This window comes from Crocodylus porosus, unplaced genomic scaffold, assembly GCF_001723895.1.
Source record: "Crocodylus porosus isolate Cpor-Errol unplaced genomic scaffold, CroPor_comp1, whole genome shotgun sequence".
Taxonomy (NCBI): domain Eukaryota; kingdom Metazoa; phylum Chordata; order Crocodylia; family Crocodylidae; genus Crocodylus; species Crocodylus porosus.
This window is the reverse complement of record NW_017728933.1, coordinates 3,650,161-3,661,583: the sequence shown is the minus strand read 5'-3', so window position 1 is coordinate 3,661,583 and position 11,423 is coordinate 3,650,161. Positions and strand designations below refer to the sequence as shown.

General features: G+C 56.4%; 1 protein-coding gene across 1 annotated transcript in view; it reads right to left on the bottom strand.

The window, feature by feature from the left end:
* Positions 1–336: 336 nt before the first annotated feature.
* The window catches only part of SLC4A5 (solute carrier family 4 member 5), a 53,186-nt gene continuing 42,099 nt past the window's right edge, over positions 337–11,423 (bottom strand). The window contains exons 18-23 of the mRNA XM_019545980.1: positions 10,172–10,244; positions 9,295–9,363; positions 7,800–7,973; positions 6,876–7,037; positions 5,375–5,442; positions 337–2,162 (exon numbers count right to left, since the gene is read on the bottom strand). Of these exons, the coding sequence (XP_019401525.1) occupies positions 1,997–2,162; positions 5,375–5,442; positions 6,876–7,037; positions 7,800–7,973; positions 9,295–9,363; positions 10,172–10,244 (712 nt within the window). The 3' untranslated portion in view covers positions 337–1,996. The remainder of the gene's footprint in view (positions 2,163–5,374; positions 5,443–6,875; positions 7,038–7,799; positions 7,974–9,294; positions 9,364–10,171; positions 10,245–11,423) is intronic.

The window sequence follows — 11,423 nt, the reverse complement described above, 5'->3', positions numbered from 1 at the left end:
CTGAGGTACGTACATACTAGGGAGGTTGATACTGCATTTGCAGAGCTGGTTTTGACCCCCCACACTTTGTAACACTTGATAGCACTACTGAAGGTCTAGGACCCTGCTGAGGGGCACGCATTTACAGCAAGACAATTAACACCCACCTGGAGAAGCCTCAGTCACCAGCCAGAAGCCTGGCTTTATGCAACCACACTTCTCCAAGCAAGAAAACAAATGCTGTTCAAAGGAGGACGTTTTGAACTGGTGTGACAACCGCTCGGGAGCCAGCTTTCCCTGCTGGCCTGACACCTTGCAAGTGCAAAAGGTTAAGAACCACTTCCCCTGGCCAGCATGTGCTTCGGTACCTCTGTGGGCCTCTTCCAGAGTGAGGGAGAACCACTCTGCTCACATGGACAGTTGGATGACTCCTCTGGATAGGATGGGGAGGCAAGGGCAACAGCCCCATGCAAACTGGTGAGGACCGAGTGTTTCGTGGGTGGGCTGCTCATCAGGGGACAGCTGCACAAAGCACATGGCCCCAGGTTCTCTTCTTAAAAAGGCTGCGCTGCTTTGGGTGCATGGGTTTATATTCTAGCAACACCCCAGACCATGCTTCCCAGCTTGACTGTTGCTGCTGTTGTCTGCTAGCTGGCCTGCTGTTCTGGGCACTTGCCCTGTTACAGGCTTCAATATCACACACTAAGCTTCAGGGGCAGGTGCCCATACTTGTGGACCGGGACAGCCAGTTTTCCACCGTCGCTGGTGCCTTCCTTCCGAGAGCCCCTGGCATACCCCCAAGGTCAAGTTTCCTATCCCTTTCCAGATCACTCCTGCCTGTGGATGGGAATGTACCTCAGTCTTTCTCACCTCTATACCTAGAATTTAGATACCTGTGCTGTTGACTTGCGCATTTCGCAGCCAGTCAATGAGTGCTTCTTACCTTCTCCGTGTAGCCACCAGGAACACCATGCCGCACAGTCCTTTCAAGGGAGACTGCTAGTGGATCAGCATGTGTGCTGGCTGCCAGGGAAAGACGAGCCCTTTTGTTGTTGTTACCAGCGGGACTCTTTCTGCGGCTTGACTTGAAGTGGATGGAGGGGGCATGCTGCTAGGGCTGCAGCTGAGGACTTGCTGTCTTGTGTGAGCTCCTCCAACCAGACCTGGCGAGACAACTGGCTGCTTTGCAGGCTTCCATCGCTAGTACAGCCCATTAGAGCAAGGCGTATGCTCACCTGGATCGGCTTGTACCCACCCACCTATACCTGCTTGGTATGGGGGAGGAGGTGGACCTTGGCACAGCCCTGGCCCTTTACACCCCTCCAGCTGCTCTGCAGGGACACAGTATGTTCCTCTGCAGAGCAGAAACTCCTTCCTCCGCTGGCCGGGGCCCACAGCTGCATTGTTTGGAGCTGGCTGGAAGGCCTTTTCCGGGGAACAGGATTCCCCAGGCAGGGAATTGCCCTCACTCAGCTTGGGCCTGGGTTCCTGCGGGGTGCTGTGGGGAGCACAAAGCAGACCCTGCCACATGCCGCGTTTCAGATCCCTGAGCCCCCTCCTCAGATGCCTTGTGGGGAGCATGCCTCGACAGCTCCAAACCCTGCCCTCGGGAGCCTTGAGTTACTGGGGATGTGGACTAAAAGCATCCCGAGAGGAGAGCAGGTGGGAGGCCTGTTGGATCGACAGAGGGTCCTGGAAGAGCAGCCGCCATTTGGAGCCGAGGCTTCCCGAATCCAAACACCCTCAGATGGACCCTCCTGTCTTTGGCGCCTTCATCCAGATGTCAGCAGCTGCCCGGGGATTGCAGGGGGACTGCAGCCCCACGGTCCTGTGGTGTCCTATGTCCTCAGGTGCTGCTCCCACCCGCCCGGCATGGGTTGGAGACTGCACTTCTAATCGCTTATGCTAAAAGCCACGGGAGGGGCGTGCCTCTGGGCCCCTCCTCTCAGTCTGTCCCGTAGAAAAATATGCTCATTTTGGTCTTTACATAGAATTGCCAGGCCAGTGCTGCCAGGGACTATAGCGTGGTCTCGCTGCCCATGTCCCGGGGAGGCTTCTCGGGGTCAGTGTCTTCCGAGTCTGACTCCATCTCGATCTTCACCTGGGGCACGGTGCAGATCGGGGTCCGTGCATAGCTGAAAGCAGGGGAGGACGGGCAGGAGATCTTCAGGTGCAGCGTGATGCTGGAAGGCAAGACAGCACAAGGGGGTTAGGGCACATCCTGGCAGGTCACCCTTTCTTCTAGCAGTGGCCAGGACCTCTCAGCTTCTACATGGTGACAGCATCGTGCCCTGTCTAGGATGCTACTATCCCTACATCCCCCAAACACAGGCGTATTGCCTGCTTTGTTTATTACAAGGGATGCTTGATTAATTACATAGCTCAGATGGGCTGCACTAACCTGTCCTTGTCCATAGGAGGTCTATATTGAGCAGATTCTTTTTGGTATTGGGTGGTGGAACTGGAGCGTGCTCCGTCCACTCCATGCATTGACCTGGTATTGCAGTGCTTCCAGGACCGGTGCAAAAAAACAGGGGGGAAAAAAAAAAAAAAAAAGTATGCTTGCAGAACTGCCCTTTGGCTGTTGCCCACTGTCTCCAGCATCCCTGAGACCAGCTTGAGTTTGGACCAAAGAGCGCTGAAGGAGGACCCAGCTAGGACACGCTGCCAACAACCCATCAAACCACCCCTGTCCCCGGGAACATGGGGACACACGTGAGGATGGAAGGAAACTCCTCTGCACCAGAAGTTTACTAAGCCAGGGGCCCCCCAAGGAGAGGCAGGCTGTCACTACTGCCTCATAGATCCTGGCACAAAAGAGGAGCAGCCCCTTTGAGCATCGAGCCAGACCTCGCAGGCTGCCAACTTCCAGCCAGGGACATTGCACCCCTGGCAGCTGGCCATCTCCTCTGCCAGTGTGCAATTTTTCCCTAGAGTGTATTTCCCAGAGTGTGGCTCACCCTAGTGACAAATGGCCTGGGCGCTGGGCCTCTCCGATCCCATGCTGGCAGGTTTCTCAGCCCACACCTTCCCTCTCACAATTCCTTTCCCTTCCTCCTAGTCACGCGGCCTCTGTTGCCTTGAAAAAGCTGCCATACAACAGGAATGCTCCTTTTAGGTTCACATCTAAGCATGCGGGGCTGCGGGGGATTTTTACCCGGTATTTCTTCCTCTCCAGGCCACTTCCCCAGGTCAGCTGCCACTGTCTGGTGAGGCTAGATGTCTTGCCTGCCCTCGACTGCCAGCAGTGCCGTGACTGACACAACCACTGACTGGGCTAGTCAACAGAGCTCGTGGGAACCTTGCTGCAGTCACTCATGTGTCCCCACTGGGATCCCATGATTTCAAGGGACCTGGGGCATTCCTGGGGCATTTCATGCCCTGTGGGGCAGTGGCGACAACATTACGGGAGGGCTGGCAGCAGGATCTGAAGTGAGGCGCCCCTCCACGTGCCCCTTTGGAACAGGTCCCCTGCAAGTCACCGCTCACACATAGAGTGGCCCAAGCCTGCACCGCACACACATACAGAGTCCGGGGCACCCCCCAACGCAGATGGCAGCAGTGCCACAGGGAGACAGGCCTCTTCCCCTCGTGTGCAGCACTGCGTGACTGGCTCCTTCCTCATCCTCCTTTCCAAAACCAAAGGGTGAGTCAGGACCAGGCCAGTCAGGACTGAGGGGATACCTGAGCTCGATGGAGGGGGCCTGGACTGCGAGAGCAGAAGATCCTACAGTCGTTGTGTGCAAGTCTCAGATCTCAGGGCAAAGGCAGCACGAGGCTTGCGTCCCTCGCGTTGGAATAGGCACAGCTTCCAGACAGCTGGGATCAACGGGAGCAGGCCCCGGTGCCCTGTTTGGGTCATGCCCCAACTCCCCTGCCCTTAGCACCTGTTGGGGTGGGGGTAGGGATAGGAAGGGGGGGCGGGAAAGCTGTCTGATATGGACATCCCATCCCCTTCCCAGCCTACGAGTGCATCTGGCTTCCAGCAGGTCCTTTGCGCCAGTCCTTTCCACCCTGGGTTCAGGCTGGCTTCTGGTTTCCATGCCCTGGTTCTTTGTGATGTGACGCTGGTGCCCTCTAGTGCCCACTACAACTTTTTGGCAATTTAGCTGGTCTAATAAAAGGTATTATCTCTGAACCAAGTGTTTTAGAGTTTTGCATTACCTGCAGTAAGCACTAACTGGTCACATTTTTGGTACTGCCAGGCGACCCCACGCTCTCCCCTGTGTGGCTCCTGGCACACAGGCTTCCTTTTCTGTAATCACATTGCTCCCAGGGCCATTTCCCCACCTGGGCTCTCCCTAGGACAGTGACGAGTCCAACATCAGAGAGAACAGCTATGAGCCAGGAAGTAGCCAGTTTGCAAAGCTCCTTGCACCACTTGACCAGCAGCCCCCCTTGTGCTGCCACCTCAGCTCCATTTCCAGCCAACGTGCCAGCCCATGCAATCACCTAGCATGCCTGGGGACTGCATGGCTCTGTGCTGAGAGAACGGCTGCTTGGCCTGCCCCCCGTGCGCACAGGACCATCAGTCTTGGCTCACCCTGCAGCCACTTGGGCCCAGTCATTATAAATCCTCTAAGAATCGCAGCCCTTTAGAGCCCAGACTGCCCCCTAGGACAATGCTTTCCCCAGCCCTGGTTTCACCTCTCAAGCTTGAGGGTGATCACAGATTCATAGAGAAGTGGGACTGGAAGCGACCTCTGGAGGTCACATGTAGTCCAACTCCCTGCCCAGGGCAGGATCGGCCCTGTCCAAACCACCCCAGACAAACTATCTACACTCTACACAAGACGACCGTGTGTCCTGACACAACGCACCTAACACCGGAGCCTGCTACAAGTAGAGCAGGGGGGCCATGGCAGCCAACATCCTGCCTCCATGAAAAGTTATCCATACACGCTCAAGGGATCGCAGGTAGAGGGCCATGCCCCCTGCTACAGAGGAAGGAGAAACCCACCCCTAGTCCATCCCAACCTGACCGGGGGTAAAATTCCTTCCTGACCCCAAACATGATATCAGTCTGACCCTGAGCGGAGGGCAAGGCCCTCCAGCCAGGAACCTCCGGCCTGGGGCCTGACCCTGCCCTGCAGAAACCAGCCCCTGCTCCCGTTGGGTGGTGTTCACCCCCCCGCCCCTCCCCCGTGAGGTAGCAGTGTGGCCACAATGCTAGAGAAGGACGAATCCCACCCACACAGCCCAGGGTTGGACTTTAAGCTTCAGTGCTATGTTTCCAAACCTTCAAGCACAGCCTGTCTGGATGTACCCTGAGCCATGCCTTCCCCTCCTGGGGCGGTCCATGCCCTCCCGCCGCCACGAAGGCACCCAACACCTACAGACTGGGGGCTCTATGCCCTTGGGAGAGATTACCCACTTCTGTCCCACATCCTTTTACCTGCGATCCAGGTCCGAGCCATTGGGAGAGCAGTCGGACCGCAGAGCTCCGGCAGAAGGACCTTTTTCCTGGAGAAAAACACAGGCAAGTGAACCTCCCCCAGGAGGAGAAAGGCAGCACAGCAAAGCAATTCCCCAGGGCCCTTGCATTCAGAGCGACTTGCACAGCACAGCTGGCCCATCCAGCCTGGGCACCGTAGACTTTCCAGCTTGGTTGCAGCCTCCCCACTGAAATGCCGTGACCCAGCTGGGACATCTCTCTCTACCTATGTGCTAGTGAAAAACCACACTGGATGCAATATGCTCCAGAAAGCCCAGGACCACCGCCTTCCAGCAGGTCGCCGTCCCGAGGCATGGGTGGGAATGGCCCACCCAACTCCACATTACCCGTCCGGCTCCTTGGCACCTTACGGACAGTCTCCTCTCAACTCTCAGAAAGGAAAAGACGCAGCATCTAAGATCTCTGCTGCCTTCCAGCTCCTGGGAGACTTTTGCTGCACCCAAGGACATTTTGCCTCACTAGTCACGGCTGCCCTTTTCAGCTGCGGGAGCCTTCACGAGAGGCACTGACGCGTGCATTTAGGACCCCCCATGTGACTGCCTATTTGCACAGGCACCCACCACCTCTGGCTCTCAGGGATCCCGGTGAGACTTCAGGGCACTCTGAATACTTTAGAGTGATTCGTTGAGGATTTTGGGGTCCTAGCCTTTGGTGCCCAGGCTGGATACTTTTCACACTGAGGTTCAAAAATTTGAAGCAGCTCTCAAGAAAGGAACAAGAAAAAGGACTTCATCTCTGGAGCCGAGCGCAGTGGACACCACTGGGGGCTCCACCATATTCTGCCAACCACTCCCCGCTTTCAAAACTGCCGACATAATTTATGCACTGACACCCCCCTGGTCCCTCCTTGGGCACTTTTGGCCATTTTGCCCAGCCTGTTTATAAGCAAACCATGAGCCTATCGAGGCCCATGGCAAAGCTCTTGCTGTGTTCAACAGGAGCCGGATTCCTGCCCTGTTTTTCCCACAAACACACAGGGTTCAGGAGGACACGTCACTCCTCCCAAATGTTTTGCAGGGTAGCAACAAATTCCCCCACTTCAAGGCAGGCTTTCCTTCCTTTGGGACAGGGCTCAACACTTCTAACACTGGTGACAACCTCCACCGGTTGGTAACACCTTGGCATCCTAGTCTGCATGGGCCACCTCCACACCAGTCCCCTTCAGCTGAGAGGCCCTAACACCCACCCCCAAGCTGAGGACCAGACCACTCTGCTTTTGCACCACTTGCAATAGCTACAGCACCCTTCTGCCTCAAATGTGCAGCCACGCGGACAGAGCCGCACTTCGCGACAGACCCGCCGTGACAGAGAGACCCCCAAGGCCCTCCTGAGAAACGTGCCTGGCGTGCACAGGGTGTATCCCCTCCCTTTGAGCACATAGCTGGGAAGCCCTGACCCTAACAGGCCACGAAGCCCCCTGGCTCTTCCACTATGGGCCCACCTCATCTTCACTGCTGTCCTCCCCTCGGTTTCCTTTTTTCTTCTTCTTCTTGTCATCCTCCTTCTTCTTCTCTTTCTCGGGAATGATGTTGTCGATCCAGGCTAGGTCATGCTGGGAAAAGACAAAGTCCAGCATCTTCCTCACCAAGATTAGGGCCAAAATCTGTGGTGGAAAAAGGGGAAGAGAGAGTCACCCTGATGTGGGCAGCCAGGTTTCTGTGCTGCAGGCTTCCCCGGAGGAAAACTGGCCAGTTTTCACCTTGAGTTACACCACAAAAAGGCTGTGACCCCTGGTTCCTGGAGCTGGGAGGGGCAGACACCCCAATAACCAGTGACAGGCTATGGCAGCCCGGTCTGAGGATGCTGAGAGAAGTCAAACCCACCCAAGGGGGCTCCATGGCCATCTCTGAGGCCTTCAGAGAAGACGCAGCTGCTCCGGTTGTTACCAGACCAGATTACGCCCACCGCACGCACATGTACAGACACGCACACACACGCACACCAACCTTCCTAGTCTTTCACCTATGCCGAAGTCTGACGAGCTGATCTGAGGGCTTTGATCTGACCCCAGGGACTTCAGTTTTCTTTCAGACCTCTGACTTACACATCTCCCCCATGGTTTTTATTGAAAACGGGTCCTCTCAGATGCAGACTGGAGGGTACCAACACCATCTGAGTGCTGTCTCTGAGAGGAACACAGACTTCAGGAGGGACCAGGAGGCCTCCCGACCACAGCCCCACCACCTCAGGTCTTGCAGCTCTTCATTAAAGGCCAAGTTAAATTGCCTCATGATGAGGGCCACCTCCTGAGGAGGAGGACATCAAAGACAGACGGGGGGCAGGAAGGGGATGTGCATGCAGACTCCTGCTGCTTCTGCCTCTCCAGGCCTGCCCTGGGAGCCAGCAGCGAGTGGGAGGGCCCTACCATGACAGGGAAGATGATGGCCACCACAGTGGACTTGAGGATCCAGAGGACAGTGAGGCAGATGATCTGTACCAGAGTGAAGAGGTGGATCCGCCGCAGGGGCACGTGGCGGAGGAAGACATAGTCGGGCTGGTGCTTGGCCGGCATCAGGAAGAGCTTGCAGCGATCCCAGAACTGCAGGGGAACAGACAGGCGTTATCCCGGGGAAAGCCTGGGTCTGGCAGGGATGCCACACAAACAGAGACCGGGCAGCTGAGCTACTACTGAGGATCATCACGACCCACCCCAGGGTGAGGGGAGCCTCAGGCATCTGCTGATGACCCTAGGGATCAGGACAGACACCTCCTTCGGCCAAACACACGACTGCCCTGCTGACCACGGGGGGTGCGGATGGGCCGGCTTGCCCTATGGTGGATGCCTTACTTGTGGGGTCCAGATGGAGGTGGAAGCTGGACCCGCAGTGGACTCCTGTCTCCCTCCACGCACAAGGCATTTGGCAGGGCAGCATGCTCAGCTGCAGGTCCTTCCACACCAGCCCCCATGTGCAGATTTGTGCTCCCAAGAGCCACAGCTGCTGCACCTGTCTCGACCCAGCCCCTACGGCTCCAGCCTAATGCCCACCATACCTGTTTTTACCCTGAGCCCCACCTTGCTCTCCATTCCCAAACAGGCCACGGGAATGGTCAGGGGCATTACACCCAGCGCTTCGACTGCTGCAATGACCGAGGCCCAATTTCCCCCTACTTTTCCTTCATCCCTGGGGGATCAGAGCCTGGAACAAGAGCTGGGGGACAAGAGCTGGAAAAGTTGCACTCGGCTGCTAAGCTTTGCCTTGCCGCCAGACAGATGGCTGGAGGTTGTGGCCTCATAGGTACTGGCTGGTAGAAAGGGGCCAGTCGTGCACAGATCAGCTGGAGGGAGTTCCTTGTGAGGGGGATTGCCACCATTGGTCCCCAGCCAGCTAAAGAGATGCAGACCAACATCTCGTAGCTATAGCAGCCATGGCCCAATTCAGCTTCAGCCTCTCTTCCCAGGCCTGGCTGGAAACCCCATGCCTGGCTGTGTCCATCTCCCTAGCACCTCAACAAGAAGCTCAGGGAGAGCTTTTTGCACCTCCACGGTAGGAGACAGCGATCCCACGCACTCTGCTGTGCTCCTGCCAGTCTGCTTTATGTGGAACAGGCTCCAGTACCGTGGCGAGGGGCAGGGGGGTGCTCCCCGAGACAGACGGGCAGTCAGACAGCAGTCCTGGTAGCACTACCCGCTTTCCTTGCAGAGCCCCGAGCCCCCGCTGGGCTCTCAAGCAGTGAATGGACCCAGAGAGGACCGGGGCCTGGACATCCATTCCCTTTCCACTGAAGCCCACTCCACACAACAACCAATAGGTTATTTCAGCTCCTGGGTTTCACAGGTGAGGGGCCCAAGGATGGCAACCACAACGGGAGCAAGGGCACGCGAAAGAATAAGCCATCAGTAAGCCAGGCGCAGCTCTTACCTGGATGCCGTTGAGAGAGGCCACCCCCATGTACAGGAAGACGCCATACAGCACTGGCATTGGAATATACTGCGGGCACAAAGACACAGCGCTTAGCAGCCCCCGTGAGCCGAACCTCTAGCAACGCTTCTCCTCACTCACCTCCGGCACATTGCCATGCTTCCCCCAGCGGCAGGACCTTTTGCCACAGGTTGCCTGGGGCTCTGCAGGCCTGGACTTCAGGGGAACTGCCACTGAGTCAGGTTCGACTGTGCTTAGCATCGCTCACCTGGATCAAAACACTGGCTCAGGGCCTAGGAAGCCCTAATGGTTTGCAACTATCCAGTAAGCCTGGCCTGGAAGCCCCAGAAAAGCCGGCCTTTGGGCCCTTCAAACTACAACAAGCCTCCTGCTTTTTAAGACCTGGCTCTGCGAGCGTGAGTCCCAGCCCCGCTGTCACAACTGAGAGGGTGTCCTTCATGCACTCCAGTGACCAGTGACCAATGCCCACGCTTCGGAGCGGACCGTGGAGGGGCTGTAGGGCTCTGGGTGCCCCTGCGTTGTCACCCTACCACCATGCTTGGGATTAGAGGTTTTGTCATCCCCATGCATGGGCAGAGAGGGTGGACTTTAACAGAGACCTACAGCACCTTCACAGGAGAGGAGAGCACATCCTACCCTTCGTGCTACTGAGCCCAAGTGCAAGGCTCAGAGACTTGTGCCCTTTTCATCACCATTGTTATGCCAAGGGCAGATTAATAAGAGGTATCCCCTGTACTACACACCATGACTTAGCTGGGGCTGGTTCAGCCCAGCTCTGTTCCCTGCTCAACAAGCTCACAAGTACCCAGCCTGGCTGCCAGGTGCACAGCAATGCGGAGCAGGGCGTAAGTTTTACCTTCAGAATTGGAGCCAAGAAGACAGATATCCCGGTCAGGACAAAGACGATGATCCCAGTGACTCGCTGTTCCCTACCAAAGAGCAAGGACAGAGAGGGAAATGGAGCCTCCACGGGAGACAGCCTTGTCTGCCCTGCGCTTCCCTGGTACAGTGCTACAGCCAACACGGGGCCGCCTCTTACACACACCCCTACCTCACTGCTACAGAGCAATGCCCAGTCGCAGGGATGGACGGACACTCTCCGCTGTTCCACTTCTGTGACAACCATGCTGTCTGCTTCCCTCTGCTCCCTGCTGAACAGGCTCTCTGGGAAACACTGTTTTGCCTTCCACTGCAGCTCCATGTTGCTCTGCAACTCCAACCTCCCTCCCAGCCGGTTCTGCAGCACCAGCAAGGGTGTCTTGCCCTCACTCAGTTCCTGTAGAGTCCCAGCTTGCAGATATTTGGGAGGGCCCCTGAGCTTCTCTAAAGTCATCACCTCACATAACTGGAGCCAGTTTCAAAGGCCTGCTCCTGCCCTGTAGGCAAGTGGGTGTCACAAGCTAAGAGCAACTCTAGCCACAGAGTGACCGACAGCCCCTTGGCATAATGCTTGGACTACGAAAGTCACCAGGGCAGTGGAAAGTCTCCCTGGGGGAACTGCAAAGAGGCTTGGGGGCAGAGGGGGAATAGAGGCTCGGCATATTGTTCTGAGGACCCTTTTGCTGGGTCCCAGCCTTTTCTAGCTAGCTCTGTAGCACAATGCCATGACATGCTGAGCACGCTCTCCTATCTGGCAGAAGAAACACCATGACCACGATGGTGGCAGGGGAAACACCCTGACCAAGGTAATGCAATTAAAGAGGCACCGTGTAGTGGAGGATTGCACCCGGACAGGACTCCCTAAGACAGCCTCATAGTTAGCTTCCCACTGGCCAGCTTCCAGTGGGAGGATCTCAGCTATATGATGACTTTATGGAAATGGGCGACTCCTCCCAACTTGCTCCTGGAGCCATATGGCTGAGGGCAAGCCAAACTCAGGGGCACCCCAAGCTTCCAGGTTTGGCCTGCATGTAGGATGCCTGCCAAAGGATTTGGAGGCATTTGAAGCCCCAGGCAGGGGTGTAGGAAGCTTGCCGGTATTAGGGCTACATGTGGTTCTTGAATGACTCACAGATTTGGACTTGATTTGGCTTATTTGACTTTGGACATGAAACTTTTTCCTTAAAAAAATAAAAAAAATCAGCCTCGGGATCTACGTGACCTGCAGA